Genomic DNA, 22696 nt, shown 5'->3' on the forward strand with positions numbered 1-22696 from the left:
TACACATATATACCTATGTATGCATATGCATATACATAAAAAACATGATATATAATAAACATTTTATATATAATAATATATAAATACTACATATTAAAAATAAGTAGTATACATGTATACACACACAAAATATTTGCTTCGGAAAACTGGAAAAGATGACAAAGGCATTGATATTAGAACCATAAGGTCATTTTGATTACGTAATTAGTATTGATTGAATTCCATGTAAATATACAGAGCATTGCTTTGCTTAGGGGTGGAAGGAAAAGTAATTATTTTTGTACACAAAGGGAACTTTGGAAACTCAGAATACAGCAAACCAACAAATGCAAACTCACATGTTCTAATGAGAGCACCTAAGAGCTGAGGTGAAGGTGCCCCAAATGAAATTATCAGATAGTTCTTGAATAAAAGATCTTTGACCCAGGCTGAAGGCAAATCCCTAAGCCTATCCCTCACAAATAGGAAATAATACAGCTTGTAAGTAAATTCATGAGGCAATTTCTCTTTACTTCCCTCTCATCTACTAATCAATCAATAGTTTCACTGTCATCTTAACTCTGGCGATCATTTGGATTTGAGAGAAGGCAGATGGAAATGGATAGACTAAGAGCCTTTGCTGCATGGAAGGAAAGCTTGGTGCTATCTTCACATAAGCTAAGAGGGGTGGAAAGTATATAGTAAGTGAAGATATGGCTCCATAAAAATGTCTAGACCTCAATTCCCAGAGCCTGTGAATATGTTACCAGACACAGTAAAAGAGATCTTGCAGATGTGATTAAGATAGGGGCCGTGAGATGGAGGAGTTAGTCTGGATTATTCAGGTGGGCCCAATGTAATCACGAGGGTCCTCAAAGGTCAAAGAGGGAGGCAGAAGAGAGTCAGAGGGGGATGTGGCTACGGAAGAGGTCAGAGTGATATGATGTAATGCGATTGGTGCCTGTGAAGGTGGAGGCCGACACCACTAGCCAAGGCATGTGGGCAGCCTTTAGGTGTTGGAAGAGGCAAGTAGATGGATTCTCCGCTAAAGCTTCCAGAAAAGAATGCAGACCTGTTGACACTTTGCTTTTGGCCTAGTGAGAGCAGTGTCAGACTTCTGTCCTACAGAACTATAAGATGATAAGTCACTGTTACTTTAGGCCACTGAGTTTGAGATAATATGTTATGGTAGTAGGAAACTAATACCCATGTTCTCTGGAAAACAGTGGTCTTAACTCAGAAAGCAGAGAGAAATCCCTGGCGAAGCACCCTGAAGTGGTCTTGGCTTGTTGCATGTTATAATTTGATACAAGGGAAAAACTGCAAAAAGGAATACTAATAAAACTCAAGCTTGAAATAGTTACTCACATGAAAGAGGAAAATAGACACTGTGTAGAGCTAAATAAAAGTCAAAAGGGAATGGGTGAGCAAGTGGTCATAAAAATAATAAAGGGTTAAAAATGTATTCAGAGAGGATAGCATTAAAGCATGGATGCTTTTAATGTTGAGTAGTAAATACTGAAACATTGCTCATCCTTGGAAAGTTCTACCTTACTTCTAACCTAAAACTCCACTATCAAAATTTCTGATCATTAAACTTAATTCTAACTTTGGTTTTAAAAAAGAAAGAAAAAATTGGTTGTGGTCTTACGTAGAATATATAGGTCTTATATAGGAAGATGTAATAGACAGATTTTTGGCAAAGGCTAGTTAGTTATCCTTCGAGTAAGATTTCTTCTAAATAGTCCCCCAAAGGCAATGTATGATGGTGGAAAGTATTTATGTTTTAGAGTCTGGAGTTGAATGCTAAATCTAATCTTTTGAGCCATGTGAACTGGAAAAATATTTTATGACTTGCTTTACTCTTCTGAAGAATTTATTTCTTTGAAATCACTTACTGAGTACCTAATACAGAGTAAGGAAAATGTTATCCTAGTTAATTCTCACAGTAACTTTATGAACTAGAAATTATTTTCCACATGATCTTTCTACTTCTCCAATATCTCCTGCTTTGTTATTTTGAGGAATAAATGAGATAACTGTAAAAAATGCCAACAAGTTTTTCTCTTCTCTTTCCCTATCCCAGGGACTTTGGAAAAATGCAGACATTAAATCAGAAACGACTATTTGTTTCTGTTCTTTGGTTGTGTGGAGTTATCAGAATGAAAAAGATAGAAATAGAGGTAAGCTTCGGACATTTCCTAGGATTTAGATGTACTAGAGATGTCCAGACCCCCGTAGAACTTTAGCTACAAGATTGCATCACCGATCATAAAACTCGATAGCTGTGTTTTTGTCTTGAGTTCACTTTCACAGTACTAATACCGCTTTCAGCACAAGTCACTTCCAGGGAATTAAGTCCTTGCAGTCAGTGGGTTAAATCCCCACGAAATAACCTGCAGGTGACCCAGTTGCACTGACCTCAAATATAGAATTTCAGATCAATGACTGCAGTACTTGGATTCTGAAATATCAAACAATCTCTGGTGTTTTTGTTACCTCAATGAGTGTTATCAGACAGGGGATCACTATGGCAATTACAGGTTCTTATCATATTAATGTTTGTGTCTGGTCCAAAAAGAAACTATTTAAAAAAGTAAATGCCTTCTGTTCTTTTTTCTCAGAATATGTAATGGTGACTTTCAAACACATAATGAGAATTAACAGTAATTCCAATAGCACAAGTGGTCATTAATTGCCCGTACATGAAATAACATTTCCTCCTCAGAGGGCGAAGCATTCCAGTTGAAAGTGGAATTCTTTTGGTCTATTCACTTTTTAACTCTGTCATGAAAGGAAAACAGATCTCCCAATTTCTCCCAAATAAAAATGTTAAGCCTTCACAAACTAGCGTTGGGGTTAGTGAAAAAGAAAAGGGAAATAATGTTATAGGTACATGAACCGTAACATTGACTGGCATGGTGTTTTGCTAGTGTCTAACCAAAGAGTAGGAACCACTTCAAGTATTTACACAGAGGGAATTAGTTCGATGCAGGGAACTGGTTACCCATATGATGAGGAAGTTGAGAGCCAAATAAGGAAAGAAAAGTAACCAGGAAACTAGCTGCTGCAGGAAGCTACTACCAGGCTGGATCGGAAAAAGACAGGAGGATTCCCACCGCAAGATGGAAGCTGGAACCAGAGTGGGCCTCTCCAGTCAAAGCTGAAGCCACGGAAAAGATGGACCTTCAGGTAAAGAACTATCTGAGGCAGGTGGGTGGGCAAGGGAGAAGGGGTGGAGGATAAACTGACACACTAGCTGGCCTTTTCCTTCCCTGCCCCTCTGCTATGTAATGCCAGGGCTTACACTGGCTACAGCAGTAGGAGGCCAGCCCTCAAGAGCACCTGGGCAATGTAGCTGGCTGGGGTCAACCCTCCTACATTATAGAGCACAAAGGGAGGGGCAAAGATCTGATGGCCAAGAGCCCCAGAGCCAGCATCTACGGACATCTTTCCCATGAATTTCCTTTACCTGGTTGGTTTCTTTTCATGAAAAGGCCAAGAACTCAGAGGCAGGTCTCCTGAGCTTCTCACTGTAAAGATTTTACAGGAGGCAGTGAGACCTATGATAAAACCCATCACCTCTCTGGGACTGGATATGAGTCTTTATAGTTTTGAAAGATTTTTTTTTAAACTCAACTGGCATGCAGTGGGGTAAAAATACCTACTCTGGTGTAGTTTTACCACTGTCAAAAAGTATGTGGCCATTCTCCCATTGCTTAAGGATATTTAAATATGAACTACCAAGGAGTTTAGTTGAGTTTATAACACCAAAACTGACTTCAAGATTCTGACAGAAACACACAGCTTAGTAAGCATGTTTCTTCCAGCATTGTTACATATTTCTGCACCGTGCTATCCGGTTGGTTAGTCCTTCCATTTTACGCAGTAAGAAATAATAAGTACTATTTTGAGTTAGGCAAAACAAGGTCGCTGAGGTTGATTCTTCTTGCCTTAAACAATTATAGAAAAACTACCTCCGTCGTAAGATCAAGTGAAAGCAAAACTACTTCCTTGTTTCCATATTGCATTCTCAGACAAAGTTCGACTGAAGAAACACTGTTAGCATTTGTATAGGACCTTAAATTTTTTAAGGACTTTCTTAAGCACCATCTCGTTGGTTCTTGGCATAATCCATTTTATAGGTGTTGGCAAAAATCCTTGCAATAGCCATCAGTCACAACAGCATGATACCACTTCAACTCTGCCTTGTTCCATTCTGACTATGCCAGTGTTTCTGAAATTCTGTTGAGTGGGCATTGAGTCCAGGATAGTGCAGAGATGGTCTTATTCTTTGTGTAAATCCAAAAGACATGCTGTCACATGGGTTCTAAGGGCCTGCTTCCCCTATCTCTTAGGAAGGAGAATGGCTTGCCTTGTATCTTTAGAATCAGGTGAACTAAAGGAAGCTTAAATGATGGGTATCTATATCACAACCCTCATATCAGCATAGGTGCAGGTATGCTTACAAATAACATAACCCTCACCTAAAAGTCTGGAGACCATGACGTGAAATTTGTATGACTTCTTTAAATATACATAATCAGAAAGAGGTACCCCAATGCAAGTTCCCCAATTTCCTATAAGAACACTGTGCTAATATTGTGTTAATACTAATCGTTCATGCTCGCCATGTTCCAAGCCAGTATATCAGAATAAGCTGTTATGGAAATGCATGCTTATTTTAGTTATTTTCTTTATTCCTCCTTTTAAAAAGAAGTTGAACCTGGGAACCATAAAATATTGTTCTTCTTGAGAAGCAGAAAGAACCATGACAAGGGATAAGAGCTGCAGCCTCCCCTCAAAACCCATAGTTAAGGCACTGCTACTGTATTCAACAACAGCAACAATCACAACAACAAAATTGTGAGCAGACAGCAAGAGAAAGATCTTGGGAAAATAAATTCTGTTGCATTCCTCTTGATATCATTGTTCTGGAGCTTTAAACAAGTATGAAGACTTGTGGAGAGGGAAACAGAATAAAAGGGCATTTTGAGGGGCTGTTCTCCAACATGGGGCCCCCAATCCCCCACTCCCACTAATGGAAATACTGTACACACAATCATCCAATATCAGACCTCCTAAGCAGAACATTTTTTTTTTCTTGGAGATTTTTCTCTTGGACTTTAATTAAGCTCCTGCCAGGCTTGCAAGCTTTTTAATTTTACCTTTCTTTCTTCTTTCTTTCTTTTTCCTCCTTGAATCAGCTTGCTAGCCAGGAAACTTTTTCCAAGCTGTCACAATTATAGTAAGTGTACCCTAAGATATTAAATTAGATGTACCGGTAGTTGCTTCTCCAAGCATCAATAGCAAAAGTTTCCTTGCATTTGGAAAGATTTTCATTCATTCATTCATTCATTCATTCACTCTCTTATACTTAAGTGTGTGTGTTACAAATGCAAAAACAATAGAAAAGGAAGCTTCGAGGCGTGTACAATGACTATTGGTTCGTATGTGACATAATTCAACCTCCTACAAAGTCACCAGTTTAACAGAAGAAACCTGCCATTACTTAATTTAATCTTCTTACACTGTTCATAAGCAAATTGTAGCTGAGTATTTACTAGTATTGCTGGGTGAAGGGTGAGGGAGCCTTGAGAAGGTGATGCCTCAGTTGATGATTTAACTAACACCTCTTCAACGAAATGTAATGAGAGTCACTTAAATTCTTTTTCAAGACGCTTTTGTATGCAAACTCATTGCCAATTCTGAAACTCTCAAGGTAGGGACTGGGAATGCCAAAGGTGATCCCTCTAAAACAGATTCCGTGAGAAGCTATTTTCATTTGAGGTTGTTTAGTTGAAAACTGGCCACTCTAAATAGGTTACCCTATTCACTAACAACAAAGCAAAACCAGAACTCAAACGAAAACACCTCAGAGAATATTGCAGGGCCAGGCATCAAAAACACAAAACTAAAATGAACCATGTGGAGCACCAGGGATATTACCATCTCCATGATTGCTATTATTGTCATTCTTACTTGTTTACTTAATAATTCCATGCTGCCAGGTTACTCCACCAAGCGCTCCTGTCTGTGAGGTTACTTACTGATCGCTTCCACAAACCGCTCAAAGAAGCTGTAAGGGAAGAGCGGCTCAGGCAGCTCCCGGAAAAACATCTTCAGTGCTCCGGTGACAACGTGGATGTCCTCCCACTGGCTGTCGTCCAAATTCAGCTTCTCTTCTGGGAAAACACGAGGAGAAATGGAACAACTGGTTTTAATGAAACAATTACAAGACACTAATTATTATGTTAATGTTTGCCTACTATCATCAGCAACCGTTAACAGCCTTCTGCACCTAGAGGTTTGGTGCTGTGCGTGTTTTTTTTTTCCCTTTTTCCGTAGGAAGGGAACATTTTCAATGGAATACCATCTGTAGGAATGCAGCTAACAAAAAAACAAGAGACACAAAGAGACAGTGCCATTGACACAGTATGTCAGATACATTTATTCCCATAATGCATCAGTATGAAAATTAGCATCACAGCTCAACATGATTCAAAGCTATTTGGTTTTGAGGCCGAGGGGCTAAGAGTTGCCAATGATGGCCGGCTCAAGGGACCGGCCTAAAGGCCTTGCTGAGCCAACAGGAGACATATGCTAAACACGGCAATAGAAAATGAGTTATTGCTTTACATGTGTTAGCCTTGCTATGTACAAGGGAATAATGGGTAACACTTTTTTCCCTTTTTTGCTGAATATAAAGTCAGCAAGGAATAGAATACTGAGTGAGAAAGGATATTAATTCCTTCTTACTGCTTCAAAAATATCTTTTTTTTTTTTTTTTTTTTTTTAGTTTTCATCTCAGCGAGGAAAATGTGCCCAGCAACAATATTAGACAGACCCCTGTTGGCCTACGGAGGCTATGCAAAGCTGTCAAAAATGATAACGCACTAAAGACAAACCACAAGTGCTTACCCACTCCGCCTACAAACAACAGAAATGTTTGCTTGGGAAGCTGGAGTGAGTTGAGAGATTTAAATATTAAAGGATGTGACTGCCAAAATGAAGTTTTTAGAAGAAATAAAGAGACGCTGGACAACTATTTTCTTCTTGTTCGCCCTCAGAATGAAAGTCTGGAATCACTCTCACCCAAGAAGTGAAGGTAGCAGGATCTGAAAGCAACATCTTTACATACAACTGAAAGGAAGCAAGGCACGCATGCATTGCTGCTGATCGGTAGTATTTGTCTTTGTAAACATGCGACATCAAAGCGCTTTTGAATTCTAGGTGGAACAAAAACTAAAGCTAATCATTTTTAACAGCCTGAGGTTAACTGAGCAGCCTAGTCTCCTGGCCAGAACTTAACAGGCATTTGGTCAACTGGATTTTTGTTTCTTTACCAATGTCTTGGGCTCAGGTTCACATGCCCCCTCTGTGTCAGTTTTATGAAGCAGAGGAGAATTTGCACCAAAAATGTGAGAAAAGCTGAGAATTGTCACCATAGGGAATCTCCGCATGGGCTGTTTTGCCAATAGTGTTCACGTCCTTTTAAAATCTTAGCTGTAATCTTTATCAGATCTCTTTTTCTAAATGGACTATTATTTCCAGGGCTGGTAAGTGGCGTTCCTGTTCAATAGGATGTTTGCAAAGAGAAGGAGAGAAGGTGGATCTGTTTATTTCAGATGGGCTATTTTCTTCTTCTCTTTCAGTCTTCATGCTTACCTCAATCATAACACAATAATATGATCCACAACAAAATCAGCAGAGGAGACCTTCTTTCTGCCCTGCAATCATTTTTGATTGATTGTATTTCAACAATTAGTCTTTTATTTGGCTACATACTATTGAAATAGGCCGACAGCATCTTAGCAGGCCAGCTTTAAACAGTCAACTGTTAACAATAGCATCAAAAAGGGAGACCTGATGGGGTTTACTGTCACTTTAAAGAACGGGGTTTTCACATTGTTGAAATCTGTCAGATATTTTGAAATGTCCCTCTCACTATGGTGCCACACCCCCTGCGTGCCCTTATAATAAAATTGGTTTTACTCCTGATTAAATCATTTTCTCCCTACCCACTACCATACTTCTCATAATGGACCTGTGCGCTCTACAGCTGGTGTTCTTCCCATGGTACCAATTCTTACTTTATCTTTTAAGCACTTTGCTGCTAAGATCTCATGCAGAGTGCTTATGTTTTGTTAAGAGCTTCATTCTTAGAGAAATAGCTTAACACATGTTCTAAAAATGTTGTACAACTTATTGCTTAAAACACATTTAGAAAATGTATAAGTACTGTAGCTTTGGCGCTGAACTTTAAGTGGAAACCCAAACACACCACACACACACACACACACACACACACACACACACACACACACACAAGTGCTCTCTCACACACAACTATCTTTACCAAAAATTTATCGGAAAAGTCCAAGACAAAATGCCAGCCTGGTACACAGGTTCGAGATTGCCAAAGGAAAGTACTCAGCAGGTGAAAAAGAGAATGATTTTATCTTGAGCAAGAAAACAACAATAACAAATAATTACTTGATCATTAGTATTTATGACCTCCAAATAAACATCGGTTAATTGAAGTCACTGCAAAAATGGAATATTTCAATATACACAAAAAAGAAACTTTGCCAATCAATAAATACCATTTGATTATATCCACTTGAAATAACGTATAATATCGATATCGCCTTGTATTACTTAAACCAGCATTTTTAGTATGTAGTCTTCATTAAAACAAAGCAAAACAAAACAATTTGTAGCCCTCCATAAGTAGCTTAAATAAACAATATGACAAGGAGCTGGACAAATCTTTTGAGATATAATCTCTATTTTTTATATCAAATTTTCATAACCAACCAAGTTTAAGATTACTTGTAAACCAGAGGACTTTAAGGTATATTTTTCAAGGCCAATGAGATTTATCTAAACAAGCAGTTATGTTCATATTTCTATGTCTTCTCATGAATCCAACCAGTTCTCAAGATGAACCAATCATAACCATATCTTGGTGTTAACAGGTGTCATTATAAACACAGTTGTATTATTTGATACACATTTTCTAACTAATCTGTTAGCAGTGCCACAGAAGTGCACAGAAGTGTTAGAAGTGCTTACGCTTCTCCCTTTCTTCAATAGAGCAAGGCTTACCAACAGTAAAGCATTATTAACATTTGGCACTAGATAATTTTTCGTGGGGGCTCTGCTGTGCGTGCTAGGATGTTTAGGAGCATCTCGGGCCCTAACCCAGTGGAGACTGGTAGCGCTTCCCAGTGGTGGTGATGAAACACCCCCAGATATGGCCAACTGTCTCCAGATATGGCAAAGTCATGCTCTGTTGAGATACACTCCAGTATAATGGAGCTGTAAGAATCTATAGAATTACTCAATAAATATAGATTTATGAAGGTTCCCTTAGGTGAGCAGAGAGCTAGAAAACTAGATACATACCGAGATTTCTTTAATAAGAACTTAAGAACTGGTAATTATTATGGATGAAATCAAAACCTCTTCCGGAACAAAGTTCACATGACCACATTCCCGGGTGTTTTACAACACAAACAATAACCAACAATTACGTAGTGCTCCCACTCTATGAGGGACTATGCTATGCACTTTAGACTCATTATCTAACGTAACTGTCTCAGTAAGACAGTGAAGTCCATGTTATTGTTACCACCTCCTCCATTTTACAGACAGGGAAAATGATACATGGGGAGATTAAGCAACTTTTCCATTGCTCACAAATGATGAATCCAGAATAAGGAGCCAGCACCCTCCCCCACCCCTCAAAACCACTATGTTCAGACTTAATCTTGGCTGGCAGAAGTTAAAAGGGAAAAGGCAAATAAATGGTAATTGCAAGTGGTAGTGGATTGGCTATTACTTCAAGATAGCGACTTTTACATTTTATCCCTAAATGTCTTACTTGAGGCTATGCTTTTACCTGTAAACTGATTCTGATCTTTAGTAATTACTCATTTAGAGGAGGAACAGATTCTTCTATAAACAGATATAAAGCAAATTGGCAATAAAAAGAAACTGCATTAGGAAAGGGGCAGGGGATGGAGCAAACGGTCACGTGATGATGTGATGAAGAGGAAATATGACAGAGTGGGAAAGAGATTATACGAAACGCCAGGCTTGGGTTTACCACTGATGCGCCATATATCTGTTTACTTGATTGCGAAATGAAGATAGAAGGGTAGTAGTTGTTATCAGATGAGAAAACATATCTGAAAAACATTTGGAAAGCACAAGGAAACAAAGACATTCAAGATGCTACTATGACACAAAAGGTGGAATAAAGGCCAAAAGGGCAAAATATATAAGGGCCTAAGGCAATGGAAATACTGAGCAAAGAGCATAACCATCCTGTCGTTTTAGGCGATGTACCTCAGCATGATGCAGTTTGTCACATGAGATCAACAGAAATTTAACCTCCTGGAGTCCAGTACTGGAAAGAAGTCTGGCTTCGTCACGATATCTCACAATCCTTCCTCTGATAATTGTGCTGATTTCTCCTGATTTCTCTAATTAGGCTTTCTTAAATTCATTCTTTTGTCTTAAAGCATTTAAATAGAATTGAAGATAGGTCAAGCTCTGGAGTCCAAATACTATGTGACTTTTATTAGAACACAAAAAATATATCTTAACATTGTAACTAAATGAGGCCATCTTGAAATGTCCTTTCTTGAAGGGTCTTTTGTGTATGTTATTTATTTTAAGTAAACACATCTATATTAAGCTATTTATATTTGAAAGAAAAAAATAGATAGTAACTATTAGGAATAATCTGTCTTAAAATGGAGAATTAAAAGATGGGCCTTTGATAGTTATAGCAGGTCCTGGTGATTTCCCAGGAAAAAAGGCATGTTTAATAGTTTAATTACCTCTTCCCTCTTATATATTGCTGTATAGACTGGTATAACCGGAATTTTCATTGCCTGGTCTGATTTCAACTAAGCTTACCATGTTAACCCAGTGTTGATTAAAACGTGACCGCAGATAACTTGAATGATCCAGAAGTGACTAGTGACATAAAAGTAAAGACGTACTTCTTTGTATATTGAAGAACAAGTGCATTTTTATCTTGTTATTTTTTTCCATGGCACTTTTAAAGCTTCTTTCCAACTTTACTTTACTGTTGCAACAAAAAAGAGGAAAGACACCCCAACTTTCCCAGGATATGGTGAGAAGAGCTCTGATTTCATTAATATAATGACAAGAACCTATTACATTGTGAAACTCTCATAAAGCATGTGGTATCTGCTTCCAGAGCAGATGACCATTTGGAAACCTTATCTGAAAGGCCTGCTGGGTACATGAAAGTCACAGCACGAATGAAAAAGATGCCAGAGGGACTACCGATCTGAAAATAATAATATGTTTGGCCATAAAATCAAACTGGAAGATTAGTTATTAAAGTGGATAAGACACACTGTTTATCTATAAGGATATAGCTGATTTTTAGTTTAGCACTTAAAGCAGTGGATCAAAAGGAAGTTGGTGGAATCATTCGAATAGCTCAACCTTTCCTGTTGTGTTAGCCCCTTAAAGTAACAGTTCAGTTTGATTTCCAGTAGATTAGAGAGTTTCCAAATTCTCAAACACAACGATGTAAACCCTGTGTCAAAAGTAGCATCCTTCCATGCTGTACTCACTACAGCTCCTTCCTACAGCATCTTGGGTATAACATGAGACTTTGGTGATGACATTATTTTAGAAAACTTGACCAGTTGGCCAGTTAATTTGTATGTTTACTTGATTTTTATTAAATAAACATAGATGGAATAGGCACTACATACTAGAGCCATATTGTGTGTTTTTCAAATCAACGGCTGTTGAGGTTGTTTTATATTCCTCAAAGGAGAGTATTTTACCAGGTGCTCTGAAATATTATTTAAGTGGATATAGACTAAGTTCTAGACATTTCACATCTGATGCCTGTTCCCTAGCATCAGACTCTATTGACCTTGCAGACAAGCAAGAACAAACTCAAAGAATAAATATATCACCCAGGAAATGTGCAGTATGTCTGTAATGGGCTGAATTGTGTCATCTCCAATTCATACATGGAAGTCTTAACCCCCAGTATCGTAGAATGTGACTGTATTTGAAGATGGGCCTTTAAAGAGGTAATTAAGGTAAACTGAGGTCATATGGGTGGGCCTTAACCCAATATGAGTGCTGTCCTCCTACAAAGAGATTAGGACACAGACATGTACTAAGGGAAGACCATGTGAAGAAATAGGAATAAGACGGCTGTCTACAAACCAGGGAGAGAGGCTTCAAAGGAAAGCAACTCTGTCAACACCTTGATCCTGGACTTCTTGCCTTCCTAACTATGAGAAAATAGATTTCTGTTGTTTAGTCTCACCCAATTCCCAGTCTGTGGTACGTTGTCATTGCAATCCTAAAGAAATGAATATCATGGCCAAAGGTTTGCATAGAGAAAGATGTTATGTTCCTGGATCACATCTAAACATCTTCTTAACACGCAGACTATACCACACTTATGAAATATGGTAGACAATATAGATAGCTGTTTAGGTTATTCCAGCTGAATAAAAATAATTATCTAGATTCAGAGAAAAGGTTTGAAGCTGGAACCAATTGGAGAATAGCTTGCCTACTTAGATTCCACCCAACTATTTCAAATGATTTGCTTTATAAACACATGCAGGATACTCTCTATCTTGGCGCCCCTAGACAAAGAATAAAATTACTATTGCCATTTTCTTACTCATTCTTTTTTCTAGCTACTTCTAAAGTACAAATATTTCATTGCTGTTATAGCCTCAGATACAAAATACTAGGGAACATTTAAAATGCTCTCAATGCAAGCTAAATCAACTTTCTATGGCTATGGTACCTATCAAAGAAGGAGGAAAGTGGTTTTAAATATGAAACTTTATATTCCACATCTCAAGACATTTATTCCTTAAAATTTATCACAGTAACTTCCTGGAAGCTATGAGGAGGCCTACATTGGAAAATGGTGACTTTACTGTAAGAGAAGATGGTTGGATCTGTGTGCAGAATGTGTGGTTTTGCCACATGGTGTACAAAATATAGTTTTGTGCGGTCTCCTTAGTAGGAAAGAGAGAAGAACCAAGGAAATAACCAGAAACTCTCTAAGATACTGAAACTAAAAAGAAAACAAAAAACAAAAACAAAAACAAAACCCCCAAACAAACAAACAAAAACTTTTATTTCATAACATCTAATGGAATGTTTTGGCATTCCATGTTGGCTTACTCTCTGTGTATTTCATGTTGTGTATATTTCTTTGCAAAACACTTAGGAAGCCCAAGGCATGCAAATAATGTCATAGGCTAATATGAAATATCCTTCATTACTCTCTTTGAAGGAAGCAGAGCCACCTTCTACTATATCCAGCACAGGAACTGGGTCAGGAATGAGAATGCCTTATTTTTATTTTTCCTCAGATTTCATTTGAATGTAAATAATAACATAATAAATAGGTACAACTGAAACTTGTGAAGCAGGCACCACAGATGGAAAGTATAACAAATGTGTCATTGCTTTGTGCATTTTTAATTTATAATGGCATAACATAAAACTTCTCCCCATCATCATAACTCCCATGTATAACGCCACCTTATAAAATGATGTTATTGACATTATGCTTCTCTCCGGGCTTTTAGATGGTTTTTGTCTGGGCACCTGAGGAGAGATGACCCTCTTCAGAGTCTAACAACAACACTACCACCAGCAAAACTGAATTGACTTTATTTGTTAGGATCATACATTTAAAAAGAGAATATATTTCATGGCAACCAATATATATTTCTTTAATTCCTTTCATTCTCAGAGCTTCCAACACTGCTCTTATTTCCATTCAGTCAAAGGCTTTTTGTGCTCTGCAGACACCATACACAATGGTTCATTTTATTTGACCGTCTTCTCCAAACAGATTCTGAATTTGTTTGAATTCCATGGATGATTTCATACATTACATCCTCCAAAGGGGAGAGAATCCGTAGGATTAAATTTCAGCAAAGTCATTTTTGAGTTTCCTTCGTTATCGGCTCTAAATTTCAGCACCATTGCTATTTGTTCCCTCTAAGTTATATTACATTTGGAAATATCAAGCAGAAGGTCAGATCAAAACATATCTCATAATGATATCTAGGAAATAAATATAACTAAATCCTATTACTGCCCATATACAGATAACATTTCCATTGTAGGTATATGCACATACCTAGACATTATTTAAAGTGCTGGCTTCCTCACTTGTCTAATGAGAACTGTAATCTCTCCCTCCTCATTTTGTGTGAGAATTAAGTGAAGTGATATATGTAAAAGATTTAGTACAGGCTTGTTATAGCATTATTAGAAAATTTATTTGGACATCATCTTCTTTGTCAGCCAGACTTTGGCAAATGATTCCGGAATCTAATATAATTTCTAGCTTTTATTATTCCCTTTACTGCATTGTTGGTGTTTGTGGGATTAGAGATGGAATCATTTAGCAGGAAGGACCCGGTTTGTTGCTAGGTTAGAAGTCTTCCATCTGGAAAGATTCCGTCAGGAAAATAGAAATAAAAGGTAAACAAAATTGGTAGATTAAGACAGTGCTACTCTCATTCATTGAAATCATTTTATTCCTAGATAAGATATCAATAAAGATAACCAAAAGAAAGAGATTTTTTTGGCAATTATTGAGGATAAATTTTTCCACTAAATTATCTTGCTTAATTGATTCATGGAAGTAGTTAAGTAAATTTTCTATTTCGTAGCATAAGAACTGCCACAGTTCTCCAAAGGTACATGAAATCAGAGTTGGGAGACGTGTAAGTTTTATGACTCCTTGCATAATGTTAGACAGAATAGCTAGATCTCCATGCATCCATTTCTTTCTGAAACCACCAAGTAACACTCTCTTCTTAATTCTGTATTTGTGTAATATTTTAAGTCCAGAATAATGAGATGGAGTCTTTCAGGAATCTATTATCGATAACTGGTTATTTGGGGGTTTTTTGTGAATGAGAAGTTTTAGAGATTTTTTTTTTCCCACCTCAAAAGAGAGTCTGCCTGTCTGACTCCAGGGGTCTCCAGCTTTCAAAGATATGGAACAGAAAATCACCATTGTGTCACTTTCTAACATAACTTTTGAGAATCATCATTCATATAAATAATTCACGATGTGGGCTGTTTTTATTACAAAGAAGCTATAAAAACTAGCTGATAAAAATTGTCAAAACACTTAATAACATGCTACTTGAAAACCTACATTGTTTAATATGAAGAGTGCGGTGCTTATTGTTATTTAAAATTTATTTATTTTATTTTGAAATGGATAATGTATTCATACAATTTAAAGTTAAAAATATATACTGCAAAAGTCTCTTCCTAGTTTATCCCTAGCTAGTCAGTTTACATCCCCAGAGAAAACCCATATTATCAATTTCCTATGTATCCTTTCAAAGCCATTTTCTATACTCAAGCAATATTACCCTCCACCACCACTTAAAATACACACAGCAATACAATCTATGCACCATTCGACATCTTGATTCTTTTCACTTGACAATATATCATAGAGGTTATTCAAAATCAGGACATAAAGAGCTTCCTTCTTCTACTTTTGAAAGCTACATATTTACTTTTATGGATGTACAGTAATTTACTTAATGAGTTTTCAATTGTCAGAGATTTTGCATAGTGCTAGTGTAAGGAATCTTGTTCTTAGATCATTTATATCTAACTTTAAGTATGTACCTGGGTGAACAGAACAAATTCGTAGACCTGGAGTTTCTAGATCAAAGATTGTTTGTATATTTAAAATATTCATAGGCCTCGCCAAATTGCCCTCATAGCTCGTGCACCAATTTATGTTACCATCACAAAATTTTAGAGACTGTGGTTCACTAAGAGCATATATTCATTACTGCCTGTCACTCTTCTCAGATGTCCATAGATAAATTGTGCCTTTAACTGAATAGTGGAAAAAAATACTAAATGAAGAATAAAATGAGTAGAGGTATAGAGACTAAGACTAAAAATACACACAAAAATCTTGGTTAATGAAGTGAAAAGCTTGAAAATTTAAATGACAATAACTGGTAAGCAATTGATTTTAATAAACATATAACATTAATAACTACAAATAGTAAAATAAGCCCCAATAACAATAACTGTTTTCTGATGAAATAAGACATTAATAGAAACAACCAAACCAAAACAAAACAAAGCAAAACAACAAGAAAAAAACGAGCGTTCTAAAAATAACGGAACGAATAGAATTCTACCACTCATGTAAATTTCAGCAATTAGTAGTACAAAGGAAATATTGATCAAATTATTTAACATATTAATTCATTAAAATAATTTATGAGACACCTACTAGATGCCAATGTGACAAATGCAAGAAGTATGAGAGGAAAGACAATTCTAAGGACAGAATGAGAATTGCAAGATGTTTGAGAAATGGTGTAAAAACTTTTGAAGTCCTGGCAATTCACAAGTTCTCCTTAACATCACTGCTAGGATTGTGCTGTCTTTAGGGAAGAAGCTACCCTTTTTAATTTTATATTTGCTCCATCAGTACAAAGAAATGCTCAATTAGTTGTTTAGTAAGTACCTCTTTAATAAAGATCATGATGATAATGACGATAGCCATGTAACCCTCCCAGGTCTGAGGGTTTTCTACAGTTCCTGTTGTAGAAACATAGGAAGACATCATTTGCTATAGTCTCAGGTGAGCTGTTAGTACTGAGACACATTTCCAAGCAGCCCAGGAGGTTCTGGTCCCTCGGAACCTCTTCTCTCTCAGCAAGCAGAGCAGAGATGTACTTGGAATAACCTCACCATGCACTTCTCTCGTGAAAGTGCACGCCAAAGTCAGTGGAGGAAGGTGGACTGATGTATATGAGAAGATCCTGGCTTCTGTGACCAGCTACTCTTCTCCTTGTTTCTCTTTCAGTCTAACACTAAACCAATCTGTGGCACTAACTCCTGGGTCTCTGCCTATGTTTCCTGATGTTACCCAGATATCTATGTTGCTAATCTTTACTCTGGCCTACATTCAGCTTCATTTCAGATCCTGCTTACTATGTTTCTAATCCTCCCTGATCATCCTGTCACTCCTGGGCACACCCTACATAATTCAACTCTACTGACTAACCAAAATGTTTCTCGGGTGTCCCTCCTCCAAACAAGTTCATTCTTATTAATCTTTTTTATCCCCAGTGTTTAGCCTAGTGCCTCATGCGGTGTGCTCCCTTTTACTATTTATGGACATACTGGTGTTGCCTGTCCAATTTTAACCTCCTCTGATAGTAGAGGTTATTTCATACTACAATAATAATGTTGATAACAGTCAGCCTGTGTGCATACACACACAGGTACAGCATAATTTTTGTGTTCTCTTTGTTCATTTTAATCTCTTAAGACACTTAGCCAACACAGAAATTATAAATAGGTCGTTCAGTCACTCGTTTATTCATTTATCAAATATTTATTGAACTCCAACTTTGTGCCAGGCATGTTGTAATTGCCGGGGTGAAACAATACATACTGAAGACCTGGTCTCTAAGCTTGAAGCTCTTGCAGTATATAGGGAAAAAAAAACATAATAGAATGTAGAAAATGTTACTACACAGCTTAGTGTAGACAGCTATGGGAACATAGAAGATGAGTATCTAGCTTCCTTTGGAATGTGATCAAGAGAGATTTCCCAGCTGAGGTTTCACATAACAATTAGTTTCTGAGCAGCCATGTGGACAGTGGTGAGGTACAGGAGGATGTGGAAGAGGATGGGAAGATGTATACAAAGAACATGAGAAGTAACAGTCATGCCGAGGACTGAGGAACACAATGCATTTGTGGATCTTTAAGTTGCTGGGGAGCACAGATGTATAGGTTCCACATCTCAGAGTGCTGAGAATGGAAAGGAAGGTACAGGCCACAGCATGAGGACCTTATGGCTGAAATTGGCTGGATCACAAACAAGACAGTGACATTCTAGAAAGGTCCTCCAGCAGGAGTGAGTAGGATGGATCAGAGTGAGTATATGGATGAGAGGTGGCATGTCCAAGAGGCACCATGAGCAAGGAGCTCAGTTGAGGGGCTCTGCTGTGCTAAAATATTGCATATTCACCATGGAAAAAAACATTTCAAGGAAGTCAGGAAATAAGAGAGAGACACTCAGGTGTACTGATGAAACCATTACATAGTAAAAAAGGAAGTCTAGAAAAACGATGGTTAGGCATGTACAAAGGATTAAAGTTCAGAAACCAATTATTTCTCATAGGTTCAAGGAAGTCAAAATATTCTATTTTCCTGAAGTTTATAAAAACCTGCTGGTAGTTGGAAATGAGAAGCCGTTTGGATTATCTGACCAGAGATAAGACTTCAATGGTGTTTCAATATCATGCACTACTTTACGGACTCTACAAAAGGGAATTACAATTAATTGGATTATGCTGGTCTCCACACGCTGATTGTAAGAAAAGAAAGTATAAAAGTGTAACCAATGCTAACAGGTCATATCTATCATCAACCATGGGATTTTCTTTTTTACTTACCAATAAGATTAATTTCTTCTTTACAATCTTTCAATTTGAAGTCATTTTAATTATAGAGTTTAGAAAATTCAAAGGAGAAAGCAAACCTACTTTCAATGTATTATTAATAATTGACCTCATTTTTATTCATCTTTATGATGAGGGAAAAAGAAATGGATGGCTTGTTTATTGTTTAGATGAGTTTTACTTACTTAAGATCCCTTTGCAAACTTTTCTCAATTTCGATTTAATTAAAAATTATTTTATACTGAATTTCTGTAAAGTGCTAAGACCAAGGCTAGGTTCTTGGATTCATAAAGATGTGGTCTCTTTTTCAGGGAACTTGAAAAAGTCTGAAAAAAGACTCAGGTCTGCAAACCTCAAACATTATTACATGGCTAAGTGGAATGTTAGATTAAAGATATAAATTACTAGATAATATAGTTGAGCACTTCTCTGGGAGTATTATAAGTGCTTTGCATGTATTAACTCATTTGATCGTCACAACAACATATGCTATAGGTATTGTTATTAGTTCAATTTTACTGACAGGGAAATGGAGGTCCAGGGATCAAGCAATTTGTCCAAGTTCACTCAGGTATTTAGCTAGAGTCCAGTCCATTAGGCTCTAAGCCTGAAACCTTAGTCACTGCCAGCACAGAGTATGGACTGCTTCGTTCTGACTGGGGTGACAGGGGAAAATTCTCTAACTATGACAGTAAAGGGATCAAAGAATTTTGATGACCGAGGTGAGCGAAAAAGCATGTTGTAGGTGAACGTTCTATAAATGTGTTCCCAGGACCAGCCATTTCGGTATCACATAGGACATTATTAGAAATGCAAATTATTACATTATACCCCAAACCTACTGCATCAGAATCTCTGGGGTACAGATGGCCATCTGCAATTTAACAAATCTTCCAGGTGATTCTGAGGCATGGTAACATCTGAGAGCCACTACTTTAGCAAAGAGAGATGCTATGGATAAAGGTTGGATTATTGGCAAATGGCGTCTTTACAGGTAGTGCAAAGGTGGGTTATGAAATGTCAGAACCTGGCTTGGAAGTTGGTGGAATGCCTTGACTGCCATGCTAAGAAATTCAAAGTTTAAATGTTCTCCTTTAGACAAGAGACAGCCACTAAAAGTCTGAATGCAGAAATAATATCATTCAGACTGTAGTTTATGGAAATAAGTCAGTTGGGAATATAATGACGCATTTGAGAGGTGAGAAGGTGAGAAGATGCGAAATGGTTACAAAACTACTGTAATAGTCCAAGGCATCACAAAGGCCAGAACAAAGTAGCGTTTGTAGAAATGCAAAGAGGCTATGTGAGACCTTAAAATTTAATAAAAGTGGTGGTGGCAAAAGGAAAATAGAATCAAGTACAACTCTTGTTTTTGGCTAAAAGGATGTTGATGTGTCAATGTAGTTGTCTTATATTGAACACATGAGAAAGAGTAGCTAGGATTTTGTTATTCATTCCATTTGTTCTTAGAAAGAAGATGCCAGGTTTGGGTATGCTATTGACATTTTCATATGGCAATTTCCATTGGACATTTGAATATTTGGATATGTAGCTTAGTAAAGGGGGATGAAGATTGGATAGGTTGATTTGAGGATTAACAGGTAGAAATAAAAGTTGAATAATAACAACAGTGATGCCAAAAGCCATGAACCTAACACCTATCAGGTACCAGTTACTGTGACAGGCAATTTAAACATGTGATCTTATTTAGCTTCCATAGGAACCAAGCAAAGTAGTCTATCCACACCTAACATGTAAAGATGTAAGGACCAGAGAATGTATGCAACTTGCTCAAGTTCATACAGGAAGTTAGTGCCACAGCTGCTTCTAACGGTTGCTTTACTCACAAACTATTTTGTAAGACTACCCTAAAATAATAAGGGAGGAAAATGATCATGTAGAAATAGAAAGAGCAATAAGAGAAGAATGCCATTCAAATTTATGTCCTGGAAGTGAGAATATAATTATTTTTACATAAGGTTTATAAATAAACAGCTCCAGACCATGACATAAAAGAAATATCCAACCAACATGGATTCCTGTGTTAATAGTTTATCTCTAATGATCAGCATCTACACAAATCAGCGTGTTTGGCAAGGCAAATTCCACTGCAGTTTCATCTGTAGAGAGTTGCACTGGTTTTTTTGTTTTTTTAATGTTTATTTATTTTTGACAGATGGAGACAGAACGAACCAGGGGAAGGGCAGAAAGAGAGGGAGACACAGAATCAAGAGCAGGCTCCAGGCTTTGGGCTGACAGCACAGAGCCTTATGCGGGGCTCAAACTCAGGAACTGTGAGATCATGACCTGAGCCGAAGTCGGACACTTAAAACCTACTGAGCCACCCAGGTGCCCTGAGAGTTGCGGTAGTTTTAAGTACACCGAACAAGTCACAATTTGTGATTCAGGTCATTTCTGCTGAAGAACACCTATCAACGCAAACCCAATGCTCTTTGATGTGTTACTGATTAATAACAATGGTGGTGGCATAAGCTCTATAGGGTAAAACACATCTAACGTCAAGAGGAATGAAATACATACAGTGATAGATGTTTTCCAGGTTCAGTAGTTGTATCTATGTAAATGACAAGTTGATAGCAGGCAATCAAATTAGAAACTTGGTTAGTCAAGTATAAACTGTCAGATTTATAACTTTCCATCTTAGTGTAAAATATTTAGGAAGACAATATTAAATGATAAGTATTGGTTAAAGATATAAAATGGTTTTAGGAACATTATTTTCTGAAAATCTAGGTTACATTTCCTCTAATGAACAGAGTTATTTTTAGTGACAGAACAGCCATACCTTAATTTGAATGTGTGATAAGGCATTTGAATAAACCTCCACAATATGTACCACATGCAGATTGTATTTATATACTGAACACACCTTTGTCATGTATTTTAAAGACTAAAATTTCTTATTCCCATTCATTCAAGGACTCTAAATGGCACAACCTGCCATTTAATCTTAACTTTCCACTTCACTAAGACCCAGATCATCTGCTTCTGTTAAACTGGTGTACTTGTTATTCTCAAGAAAGAATTGTACACTATAGCCTCTCTACTTTGGTTCTTGCTCATTCTTGACCAACTATAATGCCGGCTCTTTCCTCCTACCCCATCCTACCAATTCTTTAAAGCCCAAAGGAAGCCTTCACATCTCCAGAAATCCTGCCTAGAGCTATCCACTTTTCCTTGATCTCACTCTGCTTTGAAAGCTGAGTGTTTATTGCCTATGACACTAATTTGGGGATTAAGCATTAACAATCATGGCATTCTTGCATTGTGTCTCTCCGCCTTCTGCTCTCTTGCAGATACCTCCTATTGGCCCAATCCAGTTGGAAGCCTTTTGGCAAGGGGACCTTGGAGACATAAGGTATACAGGTCAGATCCTGGGTACTGAACAGGGTACCCAGTGAAGAGTGGAGAACAGATGTGTGTGTGTGTGTGTGTGTGCGCGTACGCGCGCGTGTGTGGCGGGGGGGCAAGGGTGACAGGAGAAAATAACAAGCATATCAATTCAATCTAATCGTCTGTCAGCTGAAACCTAGAAGTCCAATTGCCCAGAGAAATATTTCAGAATCTCAAAATAGTGTAACTTGGTTGTGAATTTTGTAGAAACTTTATGGGTGGGGACAAAAATCTTTTGTGTAAGGACATCCCTAACATCCTTAATCCCATAAAGAAACACATGTACATGCATTTATTTCAATGTATAATTATTGACATAAACACAGCTGCTCTCTATGTTAAAGGAACATTAAGCTCACAAAAGCATGGAAATTCCTACTTAGAGTGCCTACTCCATCCTTAACATGCCTTGTTGTGCCCAGATGCTACATGTGTTTTTGTACCATTTAAAAGGTTGATGTACAAAAGCAAAAGGTGGTAGAAAAATTAACTGGAGAGAGGATCAAGCCATGTAGAATTGTCCTATTCTTACATTTTATTATGCACTAATCTCCATAATGCCCAGGCACCACAAAACAAATTAAGAATTAAAGAAGAGATGATTTGTGGATTTGGGGATTTGGGGGCAGGAAAGCTACACATGTAAAGATACACAAGACACGTACAGCCAAAACAGAAGAATACTGAAATTGTGTAGTTTATGTTAAACTTAAAATAAATAGAGATTTACACTTCCCTTTAGATCCAGAAATACATGAAAGTTGCAAGGCAGCCCACAA

General features: G+C 37.4%; 1 protein-coding gene across 3 annotated transcripts in view; it reads right to left on the reverse strand.

Annotated features, from left to right (window-relative positions):
- The window catches only part of ARHGAP15 (Rho GTPase activating protein 15), a 626514-nt gene that overhangs the window by 130755 nt on the left and 473063 nt on the right, over positions 1 to 22696 (reverse strand). For all 3 annotated transcript variants that reach the window (XM_060623481.3, XM_060623482.3, XM_060623483.3), the window contains exon 12: positions 6030 to 6164. In XM_060623481.3, coding sequence (XP_060479464.2) covers positions 6030 to 6164 — 135 coding nt within the window. The remainder of the gene's footprint in view (positions 1 to 6029; positions 6165 to 22696) is intronic.

Source organism: Panthera onca, chromosome C1 (assembly GCF_046562875.1).
Source record: "Panthera onca isolate mPanOnc1 chromosome C1, mPanOnc1 haplotype 2, whole genome shotgun sequence".
NCBI classification, from domain to species: domain Eukaryota; kingdom Metazoa; phylum Chordata; class Mammalia; order Carnivora; family Felidae; genus Panthera; species Panthera onca.